Source organism: Hibiscus syriacus, unplaced genomic scaffold, assembly GCF_006381635.1.
Source record: "Hibiscus syriacus cultivar Baekdansim isolate YM2019G1 unplaced genomic scaffold, ASM638163v2 tig00110332_pilon, whole genome shotgun sequence".
NCBI classification, from domain to species: Eukaryota; Viridiplantae; Streptophyta; class Magnoliopsida; order Malvales; family Malvaceae; genus Hibiscus; species Hibiscus syriacus.
Genome location: NW_024062688.1, coordinates 7730098 through 7745442, shown reverse-complemented (window position 1 = coordinate 7745442; position 15345 = coordinate 7730098). Strand labels below are relative to the sequence as shown.

At 36.7% G+C, this 15345-nt stretch overlaps 2 protein-coding genes across 2 annotated transcripts; both read right to left on the bottom strand.

The window, feature by feature from the left end:
* Positions 1 to 84: 84 nt before the first annotated feature.
* On the bottom strand, positions 85 to 1191 carry LOC120119595 (myb-related protein 308-like). The gene is made up of 2 exons (XM_039139407.1): positions 739 to 1191; positions 85 to 649 (listed from the first exon to the last, which is right to left on the bottom strand). Exons 1-2 carry the CDS (start codon positions 999 to 1001, stop codon positions 181 to 183), a joined length of 732 nt encoding a protein of 243 aa, XP_038995338.1. The 5' UTR covers positions 1002 to 1191; the 3' UTR covers positions 85 to 180.
* A 2871-nt stretch (positions 1192 to 4062) lies between these two features.
* LOC120120069 (low affinity inorganic phosphate transporter 8-like) lies at positions 4063 to 5690 on the bottom strand. The gene has a single exon (XM_039139817.1). It carries the CDS (start codon positions 5680 to 5682, stop codon positions 4063 to 4065), a length of 1620 nt encoding a protein of 539 aa, XP_038995748.1. The 5' UTR covers positions 5683 to 5690.
* Positions 5691 to 15345: the final 9655 nt, after the last annotated feature.

Here is a 15345-nt window from a genome sequence, read left to right as displayed (position 1 = left end):
ATCATTACTATATATAGAACTGTATATATAGTGATTATAATATTAGTAATCATACAGATTAGAGGTAATTTAAAGAGAAAATCGAAGTGATATTCAGAACTAAATAAAATCTCTCCATTTATCCTCAAGCTACAAGGTTAAAATAGTAAAAGATAAAATAAAATCCAGTTTTCCTTTGACTCATTTCATTTCCAAACTTCTGAAATCCAAGAAACCGGTTTTCAAGCCCAAGAAATCATAGCCACTGTTGCTGCTGTTGTTGTTGCCACTGCTGCTAGCAGAAGCAGCATCAATGGTGCAAGTGCATTCTTTGCTGTTTTTCACCCCCAAACTACAAAAGAAGCAAAGGGTTTTGGCTCCAGTTTTGAATGAATCTGCAGGCTGCAGGCTGATTCCCAGGTCCAAATTCAAGTCTGGGCATCGTTCTTCTTTGCTGGGATTACTATTAATGATGTCAGTTTTCTCTTGCTTAACACCATTGAAAGATATTGTTGATGACACGTCCTGATGAACAACCGAGTCATTGAGTGGGCGGTGAGTTGCTGGATCGATCCCTCTGTTCAACAGTTTCCTTCTAATATGCGTGTTCCAGTAATTCTTTATCTCATTATCTGTTCTTCCGGGTAATCTCCCAGCTATTAAAGACCACCTACAAATCCAAAACCAGACTCACCATTAAGAAATTGAGAATGAATTTTGAAAACTAATTAAAAGCCAAAGCTGCAGACTTTTAATTACTTGTTTCCGAGAAGGCTATGGAGCTTGATAATGAGTTCATCTTCTTCTTCGGTAAAATTGCCGCGTTTGAGGTCGGGTCTTAAGTAGTTGATCCAGCGAAGCCTGCAACTTTTGCCGCAGCGGAGGAGGCCAGCGGCTTTTGGGAGGGAACGCCAACAACCTTCACCGTGGGATCGGATGTAAGCGATGAGACGGTCGTCTTCTTCCTTGGTCCATGCACCTTTGTTAGTGTGAGCTTTCTCACAGCAGGGAGACCTTCCCATTTGTAAATGGGGAATTAAAAGGAGTGGGTGGGTGGAAGGAACATTGAAGCCGGCCTCTTGAAGAGCACTTTTGACGCAGTTTTATAGCGTTTTGACTCTCACTCTCCCACACACACACAAACTCACCCTAATTTCCTTCTAGATGCGAGTTGGTGAGACAGGTTTGGAGGACCGCCTGGTGGCTCCCTCTCTATTTCTCCCCCCCTCCCCCTTCTTTCCTCCTTTTAATATGGCTTAAAAAATGCCATATTAAGACTAGGCTAAACTACGTGTTTAGTACTCCAACTATTATTTTTGTCTAATTTTAGTCGCTCAACTATTTTTTCTTTCAAAATCATACATAATATTACATTTTTATCACTTGGAGTTAAAAATTAGCAGAATTGTTGATTGGCAATTTCTTAAAAAATCAATGAAGATATGTCATTACCTTATGATTATACGTAAACATCGTCGTTAATTTTTTAATGGTGGGTGATCAAAATGAAATTAAAACGTAACATTATGTATGATTTTAAAATAAAAAATAGTTGGGTGACCAAAATGAAACAAAAGTGATAGTTGGAGTACTAACGTGTAGTTTACCCTTAAAAATAAGAAATATAAAAATAAATTATAATACATATTTAGTCACCCACCTATTTTTACAGCTTCATTTCGATCACCTAACTTTTTTAAAATCATAACTAATATTAGGTTTTGGTCACTTGCTATTGAAAAAAACAAACGAAACTACTAATGTGACTATTTTTTAATTTTTTAACAATGATGTGACATTATCTTATGTTGACACATCAGTATTATCGTTAATTTATTAATAATAAATGACTAAAATAAAATAAAAATATTAAATTAAATATGATTTAGAAAAATCAAATAATCAAAACAGAACCATGAAAACGATCAGAGCGCTAAATATGTAGTTTAAAAAATAATTGAAGGTAATGTTTCAGATAGGTTTAAAGTAAGGTATAAAAGTACGGGCAAGACAAAGTATGATCTCTGGTTCCCCCACCCTCCGAATTTATAAATATTATTATACGTTAGTTGTTCTTCATTTGCACCTTTGTCTAAAACTCGTCATTTTTAACATAATAGCCTTAATATTTATTAAAATAATCGTTTTAGTCCCTGTTTTTAAAGTATTTTGATTCTAACGTTTCATTTTAAGGAAAAAAGGTATCCAACGTTTGATCGAATAGTCACTTTAGTTTTTATTCTTTTTTTCTTAGAGTATTTTGACCCTCAATGTTTTATTTTATGATAAAGATATTCTTATTTTAGAGTGTTAATCATTTGTTAACTAACAATTTTCATCTATAAAAAATATTTTTACCTTAAAATGAAACGTTAGTGGCCAAAGTGCTCTGAAAAAAGAACAAGGGCCAAAATGACTATTTAAGTTATGAGTATCTTTGATATTATGTCTTTAAGTTTCATAAATAATTAGACGATATACTAATAAATCTAGGGAATATCCAATGGGACATTTGTGATAGTCTTTTTCTTGAAAATTTTAAATTTTCATATAATTTAAATATTTTTTACAATTTCTATCGATGATATTTTTTTAATTTTATAAATTTATTCTCTTAAAATTTTATTAATTCGATTCTTCAACATAAAATCCTAATCACCCCTGTATAAATGGAATGTGAGATAGAATTGGGTGAGAAGCAAAGATGTAAATAAATGGGGTGGGAAAATATGAAAAGGAAGTTTGCTAACAGTAGTTAGTGGTAGGGGCGCAAAAATGATAAAATTGAAATGGTAGTTGTGCTTCTTTATTCTATTGGTATACTATCATACATGAGTGAGAGAGAAACAACGCACAAAGGTGTTTCTAGAAGACTTGGAGGTTGGGTTTCTATTTTCCCAGGGTAGTGAATGATTATATATATATATATGTGGATGCATAGTGCTCGTACTTGTATGTGTAGCCCTTAGTTCACCTTCCACCTTTTCTTTATTAATAATCTTTTTATTTGGGATAGTGAATGATTATATCATCTGTACATTTTCATACTATTATTTCGTATATAAAACGAGTTTCTAAAATTATAATTTATACAAGGAAGCATGGACCAAAAGGAAAAAAAAAAACAAATCGACTAAAAGTGAATTATGCTTGAGAAGCAATTATCACCCTCGGATATCTTTCGATTCTCCCATTGACCACCTTAATTTATAGGTTATAACTATTTCTTTATATTTTTTTTTCATGCATGTAATATACCAGCATAAGAATCAAGATGTGTTCGCCCCAATAGTAGGAAATTAACTGTTACCACTGCACAATGACAATATAAAGAAATTAAAGTATCCTATCGATTCATCCTATCCTCTATTCAAGCATAAGTGCTATAGAAATTTTGCAGCAAACATTGAAGATTCAATGTGCAAAGATTATTCGTGTAATGCTCTCTGTCTAAATAAAAAAAAATGAACCACAAACAATCGACGCAACTCATTAGTTTTCAATCATAAACTTCTATATCTTTAAATTTATGTTGAATCAGACTCTCTCTCCACCATCAGAACTTCCGACGAATAGTTAACATCTCCACCATATAGGTCTTTAGTCAACCATAGTGCATAGACAATATCTTTAACAAACCCACACGACGTACCATAATGAAACCAAAGTCCGATTACCAGATCTTCTAAGTCTTCTAACATACAAATAGCCATTATGATCTATGGCTAAGACACACTAAAAACTACTATAAACACTCCAGTCAAGAGTGGAAAATGGGACGAACCATCCACAACTACGATCGATCCTTTTCGAACACACATATAATCTTCTTCTTCTTCCTCGTGATGACACATGCTCATCTTAATCTAAATATCGACCAACATCCGTAACTCTCCATAAAAATCAAGTAAGCAAAGTGTTCATTTTCGTACATAATAATGCAAACTTGGGAACCCTAATATAGCCACATGATCGCTATATATATATTTAGAATCATCAAGAAACTCGAGGTAAGCTTATATAAGCCATTCAGTAGCTTTTATTTACTTTTTTTGTTTATAAAGGATTTAACACCTAGTATTACTAAACCATTTGATGTTCTGCAACAATTGATTGATCTATCCCATTAGGGTGGGTCTTTCGGTCACCATAATCCTTTTCCTCTCCGGAGATCTCCTCAAGGGACCTACCCTTGGTTTCTGGGACCAAGAAAGTGAAGAAGAACCCAATCATGTTCACCACAGCAAGGGCAACCATTACCTGCTTAACATTTTTGTCATCTTGAGTGTATGTCTGGAACACAAATGCAGCTATGATGGCTCCTGCTTTCCCCGAAGCCGCGGATATCCCATGGCAAGTCGATCGGAACCTTGCCGGAAATATCTCCGCCGGTACGACGAATGTCGTACTATTAGGTCCGAAGTTGGCAAAGAAGAATGTAAGGCCGTATAGGAAGGTGAACAGCTCGGAGTTCCCATTGCAGAATTCCTTGTTCTTACTTTCTTTGCATTTATCTCCCCTAAGAGCATAAAACCGAAATCCAAGAATTGCCATGCATATGGACATCACAAGGAAGCCACCGAGTTGGATTATAAAGCGTCCGATCCGGTCGATGAGGAACACTGTGAACCAGTATCCTGGAACTGTAGCAGCCAAGGCTACTAGGAACATGGCTTTGGATAGATGGAATGTCTCTTCAATGGCATTCATGGACGAGGCTTTATGCAACAGTCCGCTCGCCGGATAGACGTCGTTCTGTGTTAATTGGAGACTGTAGAAGGCGATATCGAGCAAGAACCATGTAGTGGAAGTTCCAAGAAGGTGAAGTCCATGTCTCTTGGCAAACTCGGAAGAGAATAATCCATATGATGATTTGGGGTCAACTTTGTTACTTGTTTCATCCACGGTTAGGTCCGTTTCAAGGACTTTGGCCATATCAGCTGCAGCCTTTTTTTTGTCTCCCTGAACCAATGCTGTGTATCTAGCAGTTTCCGGCATTTTGAGACGCCAGTAATAGGTCAAGGCAGCAGGGACAGCGCCGAACATCAATACGATCCGCCAAACCAAATCGCCTTGCGGCTGAGTGGATAGCACTTGACTTTCACTAAATGGAGGGGCTGGATAAGCAGCTAAGAATGCCTTGGAGACCATCACTGATACAAGTCCTGCAACTAGAATACCTGTTCCTTGCATTGCAAAGACGGCAGCAATGAATGCGCCTCGAGTCTTTTGGTTGGCGTATTCAGACATTATGACAGCTGAGAGCGGATAGTCTCCTCCGATGCCAAATCCGAGCCAGAACCGGAAAAAGCAGAGGGTACCAATAACACTTTGAGCAGAGGAACCAAAGGATAGGCCAGATGCTAAGGCACACCCAACCATTGTTACAAGGGTGATTCCATACACTTTCTTTCTGCCTAGCTTGTCCCCAAGCCAGCCAAAGAAGAGTTGCCCTGCAAGGGTTCCGAATAGAGCTACTCCAGTAACAGCATTTTTTATTTCTTTCGGGAAAGCACCTGGCTTGCCGGTTGTGGGGTCATAGTAGTAAAGCCGGCCTATGAGCTTGGTTACAGCAGATATGCAGAAAAGATCATAAGCATCAGTGAAAAATCCCATTCCAGCAATAACGATTGCCTTGAAATGGTAACTCTGAGTCTTTGCATTGTCAAGAGCTTTGAAAATCGCTTGGCCTCCTTCTGCCATGCCCAAAACAATTTGTGATTTTGAGACAATGTTGTGCTCATGGTAGAAGGGATTATGTGACTGATTTATGGAGTTTAGTAAGCTCGGAAAAAAGGGTAGGCTCTTCTAGTTTCGGACTTCAAAAGGTGATGATTCTAAGCACAAGAAATTCCCTTTGGAGATTACGTATCATATTGTTTGTATAATGGCCTTGACAACAAGTGACAGTTTGGTATCTTGGAATCATAAATCACCAATTTCTGCAACTTCTTATTAGTTTAAAACTCTGTTATTGTAGATGATGAACTTGTAGTTAAAGTTAAACCCAAGATAAGATTGTGCTAGCTTTCATAAATCAAAATGAACATATTAGCTCTGTTTATTGTCTTTTTGGATGATCCCTTCACTTGTCTGTGGCTACATGCGGCTCCTCCAAAGTTTTCTTTGTAGATTCCCCCGTTACTACCAATGGATCCGATAGGACATTTCAAATATATCTAGTACCATATATTATCAGACTTATCACTCTGGAACCGAAAATCTTCCCTCAGGTCCTTAAGAACTAGCCAGCTGCCGAAATAATAGCACTTTTAAGCATTGGGGATGCAAGCAAGAATATTATGTCTGCACGGCATCTTAGTAGTTTCTCTTCTGTTTTCCGGCACTAATGCAGGTTTCTCCCTCTCGGTTTTTCTTCTTATGAGTGCACCTATTCAATAGACTGCTGACATCTCAGACTGTCACGACAAACCGACCTTGTGTCACGTTGCATTGGTTGTAGTGTCCTACTTCCCTCGGTGGACCTCATTGGTCCTGAAAAAAATTTTCGCCTATGCCCCTCCAAAGCTCGAACCTAGGATTTCCCCATATAGGAGTCCTTTTTCACAACCATGGTACCATATAATAATGGTTGCAATGTGGGAGATCCTAGGATAAGAGTCCGGGTAAGCACATTTTCAGTAACAAATCCTTAATCTAGTCTCTAGACGTTCAAGAGGACATATTGTCTTGTGCTCACAACACTGGTGCGACGTGATCCAAGAAACCAACAATTCTTTGTTGGTCCGCAAGTCGTATAACACAGACAGAGAAGCTAGAGTTTTTAAAACTTTGTTCTCTGACTTCCATTGTAGAAGCTGTAAAGTCTTTCATGGCAATTAACATATGCAGTTCCAGCTATTACATTTGCAGATGCAAACATCAAGCAACAGACCCTACGGAAATGTGAATTTAAGTCCATTTCAACATTAGGAAAGCGCTTATGAATGCCTGCAAAACGTGATTCTCACGCACTGTTTTTGTTTTAATTCTGATCTTCTTAGTTTCCTAGTTTCTAATCTTTGTGGGAAATGCATGTAATGTATTTCATAGAAACCGCAAAGTTGTTCGGACAAATATACTCTAACGGAAGCAGGATGGATGAACGTAACCTTCGAGGATACGGCAGACTTTTGTAAAGCTGGAGGGTGTGGTGAACATACCAAGGAAGTATTGACTTGCATTCATCATGTTAAGCGAGACTATAAGTTCATCAACAGGGACAGTGTGGGACCTCAATTACACAATCACTCATGGATGTACTTCTGGTACTTGAATTTTTCGAATAGTATCTCACAAGAGTGTGTAGTACTTGTAATATTACAGCATTGAGTGAGTTCCTACGCATATAAACATAAAATTTAGATGCTGGTTCTATGGTATATTTCGTAGGATTCAGTGGAACCACCTATATCAGCAATGCCAAAAGGAAAATCCAGAGCCCAATTGTCGTATTAGTTTCGGCTTTAGCAGCTGTGTTTCTGTTGAAGAAATTGGATGGTTGGCGTAATTAGGATATAAGAGCTAGCTAGCTCTTTATATGAATGTTATATGTTATGAACCTTGAGAAATAGAGAAGTTGAGATCGAAGAAAATGAGAGGATTTAGAAGAGAAGAATAAAGAATACAGAAAAGGATTTCTTCATTCATTCATCAGGTAAGGTTTCTCTCCTTCAGTACATAGTTTTATATAATTACAATGTACTATGGCTAATAGATTCTCGACAGCTGTACATTCTATAATTAGTTGTAACAACTTCATTCTCTTGTTACAACTAAGGCATACATCTCTAGTGGGCTCCCAATTGGATTCACTGTTGGGCTTGCTCTCTTTTTCAAAATCCCTAACTATTTCTTTGATTTCCCCAATTCCTTCTCTTCACTTATGAACCCTTCGTTTTGTTGTTTTCCTTCATTCGTGACAATTCCCCCTTTAGACGATCCTTGTCCCCAAGGATCAAAGTATCGATTTGTGATAACAAGACCAGAAAATTCTTCCAAGTTGCAAAAGAAGGAAGTTCATCCCAACTAATTAGCCATTGTTTATAACCAAAAACACCCAATATCACATGGTTAAAATGATCCCTAGGATGCACCTTCGAAACATGTTTCAATCTCATCAAATCAGCATTGGCTAAAATCACTTCAACAATATTTAGTACATCACCTTTCAAGGAATAGTTTATAGATTGTACTATAATTCCAATCCACTGAGCTTCATTAATCAGCAAGGCAGATGATATAGCTGCAGATAGATCAACTAGAGGTCTTGGTTTGGAAACCTTCAAGATGGGGCAGGTCGTTTTCACATAGCTCATGAAATCATCACTATCTGTGGAACCTGTGTTGGGATTTTCGGAAGCTCGAATCGACAACCGGAACGGTTTGCAAAGAGGGGTCGGAACGGTTTTGTGTTTAGGGAGTAAGGAGATTGAAAGATAGAGAATTGCACAGCGATTTATAGTGGTTCGACTTTCTCAATCAAAGTCTACGTCCACTACCTTAGCTCCTCACCAAGGATTTTCCAACAAATTCACTAATTTGTTCTTTCTTTTGAGGATAAAGAGTAACCTTACAAACTCCCTAGTTTTTTCGGGCTAAACTAGAACCTTTCCCTAGCTTTTACACGGGATTAGCTAGAACATTTCCCCTTTACAAAAGGATAAGAAATGTAAACAAGAAAAACCTCTCTAAGGTAGGTGTTTACAAGATTGAGCTCACAATAATAAAATATATACAAGAGAAAGATGAAATAAGAATGAAAAACTCTTCTCTTGTGTTTGATTGCTTGGATAGTTGTTCTCTTGCTTCTTCAAGTGTCTTTAGCTTGTATTTATAGCTTGGAATGTGTTTGAAGTCGTATATAGTCGTTGGGGATGTTTTGAAGCCGTTTGGGGATGTTTTGAAGCCGTTTGGGGATGAGAAACAATTAATAAAACAGCTTGGAGCGTGGGGGGAATCGGTACCCCCTCATGGGGAATCGGTTCCCTAAGTGCAATATGTTTTTGACCGTTAGACAGGGGGTAATCGGTACCCCTGGGGGGAATCTGTACCCCCTGGGGGGGAATCTGTACCCCTGGACAATCTGATTTTTCTTGAAACCCTTTAAAAAGAAAATATTTTTGGCTCGATTAAGGCTTGTTTTAAAATAGTTTAAGTATAAAACACAATTTTACACTTTAGTAAGGATTAAAATGAACTTTGAAAGACTTGGAGTAATATTTTGATATTCGAATAATTACATCGAATATACTTAGAAAATCTTTTGTAAAATCTTAAAATTCATTTAACTTAATTTGTTATATCGAAACATCAAAATGTTTTCAACAATCTCCCCCTTTTTGATATAACAAAACATTTGAGTAATTTTAAGATTTTGAAATAAAGTTTGAAATTATTCCCCCTTACTTTAACACTTCTCCCCTTTAACACCTTAAAACTTCTCCCCCATTTTTGTTAAATAAAAAAGACTCTAATCTTTGAAGTTCAAAATAACTTTGGAGAGTAAGTAGTAAATTTGTCATTTTAAAAATCATTTGAAAAAATCAAAGCCCCCCCCTCAATAAATGCATTCCAAATAAAATTTTGCTTTTAGGATCTTGACACTTAAACAAAATTGAATTTCAACAAAGAATAACAAACATGTTAGTAGCATATGAAATTCAGTATATCCAAGACTAAAATACTTTATGCAATATCAATTGTTGAATTTAAGATCATATGCATAAAGTTTTCTAAAAATGCTATGCATTTGAAAAATTTTGATATCAATTATTAGATAGATATCATTTTTATTTAAACCGCATGCATAAACATTCAAATTTAGGTCAATTTTTTTAAAGATTTATTAAATCAAAGTATTTGAAAATTTGATATCAATTGTTAGAGAGATATCATTTGCATTAAAACAAATTTTGACCAAAATTTTATTATGATGAACTAAAAATTCTGAAAAATCATTACAACTTTAAAATGTTCATCATAATCATCTTTTCAAGATACATGAGATTAAAACAATGATGCATAATCATTTAAAACCAAAACTCATGCATGCTTAAAATCAAATGAGCAACCAACTAATCCAAAATTAAAAGTATTAAGCTTAGAGGTTACTCATTCCTTTTTCATGTGTGGCTAGAGCATCTTGAATATCATCATTTTAATCACAATTGCTTCCACACACCTACAAGAGACATTTAAGTATATTTTGGTATCCAAATTGCTTTGGATCCTTGAACGTTAGTTACAATGCCCCTTGTTCCTTTTGGAACCCATACTTGCCTAAAACGTTTTCCTTTCTTCAAATGAAAGTATGTTCCATATGACCGCATTTTGCCATATTTAAACATAATAGGTTGTTTTTAGAAATTAATTCTTTTTCTTTTATTAGCTTTCAAACTTAACACCTAACTCAAAATTTCTTTTTCTAAATCATTTATTTTAATTTTTGAAAGCTCTAAATTTTTTTTTCAAAATCAACTTTTGCTTTTAAATCAAATTATCTTTATTTTTTAGTTTTGAAATAATTTCGTATATTTGGAATTCATGGTCTCAAATCCCAAATACACCTATTATAAGCATCTTGTAACTCATCAAAGTAAATGAATTAAATTCATTTGAGTTAGAAGATACCTCGAATTCTCTTGAGTGGTCATGAGGCATAGGTTGACTACTTCATCTTCATCATTGGAATCATCTTCATCACTCCAAGATGCAACAATGCCTTCTTCCCCTTTTTCTTTAGAAAAGGACATTCATACATGACATGCCTCTTTCTTTGACAATTGAAACATACCGGGGGACTCTTCTTCTTGGTTGATTCATGTTTCACTTCCTTGGAAATCATGAATATCTTGAGTTCCTTCAAGACCATCTCTCTTTTTGTTCATCATCGTCTTCATCCACCTCATCACTTGAATCTTGATAGCTTTCATTGATGCCTACGTCCTCATTCTTCTTCTTCTTCTTCTTTTTTTTCTCCCTTCCCTTTCTTCATCTTCCTTCACCATCATCTCATAAGTGAGAAGGGAACCAATTAGCTCGTCGAGAGTGAGACACTTTAGGTTTCTTGCTTCGATAATGGTCGTCTTCTTTGATTGCCACTCCTTTGGAAGAGAGTAATCATCTTCCTCACAAGCTTTCTCATTTGGGATTACTTCTCCATTCCCTTGAGACCGTTGACAATCACGGAAAACTATCCGTCATAGCTTTGATGTCTTCATCAGGTTTCATCTTGAAGTTCTCGTAGCTATGGTTGAAAAGACTTTTCTTTGATTCCCTCACTTCGTCGGTTCCTTCATGAGTGACTTGGAGCTTATCCCAATCTCTTTGGCACTGGAACAAGATAAGACTCTTCCATATTCATTTGGGCCTAAAGCACAAATAGAATATGTATAGCCTTAGATTAGCTAGAAATATTTCTGCTCTTCTCTACTCCAGTCGTTGTACTTGCCGGGTGGAGATGAGTAACCGTCCATGATTGAGTTCCAAGCTCCTAGATTGTAAGATTGAATAAAGTACATCTTATTCTTCCAATGTGCATAATTTGCTCCATTGAAAAAATGTGGCTTTGTTTACCGATTGTGAATCCATAATAGATATTCTTCAAGATAATATGCACCGGAGGAAAAAGTCATTTCTTTGTCGGCTGCGTCGGGATTGGTAGAGCTTCTTCGAGGACCGTCTCAAGGTGGTTAAACATTCTTAACGAGTTAGGTTCTGATGCCAATGTTGGGATTTTCGGAAGCTCGAATCGACAACCGGAACGGTGCAAAGAGAGGTTGGAACGGTTTTGTGTTTAGGGAGTAGGAGATTGAAAGATAGAGAGCACAGCGATTTATAGTGGTTCGACTTTCTCAATCAAAGTCTACGTCACTACCTTAGCTCCTCACCAAGGATTTTCCAACAAATTCACTAATTTGTTCTTTCTTTTGAGGATAAAGTACCTTACAACTCCCTAGTTTTTCCGGGCTAAACTAGAACCTTTACCTAGCTTTTACACGGGATTAGCTAGAACTTTTTCCCCTTTACAAAAGGATAAGAAAGTAAACAAAAACATCTCTAAGGTAAGTGTTTCAAGATTGAGCTCACAAGAACAAAATATAAACAGAATGTGAATAAGAATGAAAAACTCTTCTCTAGTGTTTGATTGCTTGGATAGTTGTTCTCTTGCTTCTTCAAGTGTCCTTAGCTTGTATTATAGCTTGGAATGTGTTTGAAGTCGTATATAGTCGTTGGGGATGTTTTGAGTCGTTTGGGATGAGAACAATTAATAAAACAGCTTGGAGCATGGGGGGAATCGGTACCCCCCTCATGGGGAATCGATTCCCTAAGTGCAATTTATTTTTGACCGTTAGACAGGGGAATCTGTTCCCCCTGGGGGGAATCTGTACCTCCTGGAAATCTGATTTTTCTTGAAACCCTTTAAAAAGAAAATATTTTTGGCTCGATTAAGGCTCGAAATACTTTGTAAAATTGTTTTAAAATAGTTTAAGTATAAAACACAATTTTACACTTTAGTAGGATTAAAATGAACTTTGAAAGACTTGGAGTAATATTTTGATATTCGAATAATTACATCGAATATACTTAGAAAATCTTTTGTAAAATCTTAAAATTCATTTAACTTAATTCGTTTATCGAAACATCAAAATGTTTTCAAACAGCCTGCCTTGGAGAAATTATGAGATCTAAAAGCCAGTGTCCAATGTGGCCAGTAAGAACACCCAGACATAAGAATCAGGTTTCTGTGGTGGCAAATGATACGTGATTGTGTTCCTTCCAGCTTTAGTAAGTGTTACTAGAGCTTTTTAACTTACCACCTTAATTGGCATTAATATAGCCATCAAAGTGAGACTAAGAGAATCAAGAGTTATATTGTTAGGAAAGCCACTCCTAACGGTTACAGATAAAGTACCAGGATCCCCATCAAATAACTCTGAAGGAAGACCGGGATTTCCAGAAAACGTAATTAAAGATGATACATCAAGCGAACGAGGTGTTTCATTTCACTATGTGCAAGACTAACAACTTCTGATTGAAAAGCTTGGCGTTTCTTATTTGAATAAGCCTTTATCTAGTGAAATCAACCGCACACAAGATGACAGGTAGCCAGCTTGGTCATTAAGTATTCTTTGACATTCACCTAATAAATCTTCTTCATAAGTACCTGCAATTTATTGACCCAACTAGCAATAATAAATTACCCCTATATAATTGTGCTCAGCAAAATCCTCAAATCGTCTTGAAAACACATCGGTCACTGTGTTATTCTTCCCTTTTCTGTATTGAATACGGATTTTCCAATTGCCCGAGCGTAAGTCTATTTTGGAAAAAAATTTGCCCCATGTAATTCATCCAAAAGGTCCTCAACAACTGGAATTGGGAATTTATTATTGATCGTCTGACTGTTTATTTGTCTGTAATCAATACAAAGCGCCAAGAACCATTTTTCTTCTTAACCAAAAATAGGGAGAACAAACAACTTTTGCTTGCTTGAATTATAGAGGAAGTCAACATCTGAGTGATCTATTTTTCCACCTCATTTTTCTGATGATGCGTGAAGCGATAGGGTCGTAAATTGACTAGAAGGGAGCCTAGTATGAGAGTGATTGGATGGTCATGAACCTTGATAGGAGCAACCCGTAGGCTCATCAAAGATGCTGTCAAACTCTTGTAATAAAGGCTTTAATTCACTGGGAACTGTTGAAGCAACAGGGTCCACATCGAGTACATATAATTCGTCCATTAAAGAAGAATCCTTTGCTGTCATTTTTTGCATTCTGTTTCCTGGTATCGATTTCCAATTACCCATCGTAGTCTGACCTTGTATAATCATCAGTTTGCCATCCTTTTGAAAGCTCGAAGTCATGTCTTTACAGTCCATAAGAACTGGACTAAATGCTTCATCCATTCGACACCAAGCACCCTATCACTCCCACCAAGTTAAAGGATTCGAAGTCATGATTAAATGGAATCCTTGTATTGTCCAAGATACTTGATTCGATCTAGTTGATCTGAAGACTTTCTCTTCATTAGCAACTATTATTGCTAAAGGTTGAGTAGAATCCATTTCGAGACCCTCCTTCAAGCCACTAACAAAAATTGACACTAAGAAATCCTCTCGCAATGTAGGACTTTGAATCAGAATATTGGGCTTAAGTTCTTCAAACTTATCTTGATACTCGTCAACAGAACATTTTTGCAACAACTTACTAAATTCCTCCATAATTTTCGGAGTTCTGTCGTTAAATCTATGATATATATCAGCTTAAAATTCATGCCATAAGACCCGATGTTTTTGCAAAATATAACCATCAAACCAAGTTTCGACCTTACCTCCATTATGCATTGCAGTCAACGCCACTCGTTCTTCAGCAGTACTCCATAAAAATGAAAGAATTTGATGCACTTTTGGATCCATCCCTTTGAATTTGTCCCTTCAAATATAGGTAATTATATTCGAGGTCTTGGTGTCACTGATCTGAGACTCCCAAATGACACCCTCGTTCATCAACAAGGGCTCCTTGTGATATCTTTGTTCCACTGCTGTCACCCAACTGCAAATCTGCTTTCGGCTTCTGAGGTGGTTTATCTGGTTTAGACTTTAGAATTCCAGATTCCTCCGGTTGGTAAGTAAAGCCTGATTTTTCATTGATTATCGTCACAGCCGCCGGTTGTTTACCATCGGGTTTGAAGGTTCAGGAGTCTTCACCTGCTGACTGTCGGGGCTTTCTGGTTCCTACTCCTTCTTTCTAATCAGTATACCCAAAATTTGTTCGACATAACCTTGATATGTATTCATCCGGACTTCTAATGAGTTTATTCGATTATCTTGCCCCTCCCACCACTTCGGTGGATTAGTGTCATCTGTTGTGTTCTTCACCAAAAGCGTCAAATCCTCAATTTGTTTCTGTAGTGCAGAAAGTTCTGGATTTTGTGTCATTGTGTGGTTTTTCTTTGGCATAGTAGATATCGAAAGCCAGGAATGAAGGCTCTGAATACCAATTTGTTATGAACCTTGAGAAATAGAGAAGTTGAGATCGAAGAAAATGAGAGGATTTAGAAGAAGAATAGAGAATGCAGAAAATGATTTCTTCATTCATTCATCAGGTAAGGTTTCTCTCCTTCAGTACATAGTTTTATATAATTACAATGTACTATGGCTAATAGATTCTCGACAGTTGTACATTCTATAATTAGTTGTAACAACTTCATTCTCTTGTTACAACTAAGGCAGACATCTCTGGTGGGCTCCCAATTGGATTCACTGTTGGGCTTGCTCTCTTTTTCAAAATCCCTAACCATTTCTTTGATTTCCCCAATTCCTTCGCTTCACTTATGAACCCTTCGTTTTGTTGTTCTCCT

Excerpts from the sequence above, each read along its gene's own strand:
- LOC120119595 (XM_039139407.1), bottom strand. The coding sequence starts at position 1,001 with ATGGGAAGGTCTCCCTGCTGTGAGAAAGCTCACACTAACAAAGGTGCA. Across the intron at positions 650-738 it reads CATAGCCTTCTCGGAAACAA|GTGGTCTTTAATAGCTGGGA; the intron begins GTAATTAAAAGT and ends TTGGATTTGTAG.
- LOC120120069 (XM_039139817.1), bottom strand. The coding sequence starts at position 5,682 with ATGGCAGAAGGAGGCCAAGCGATTTTCAAAGCTCTTGACAATGCAAAG.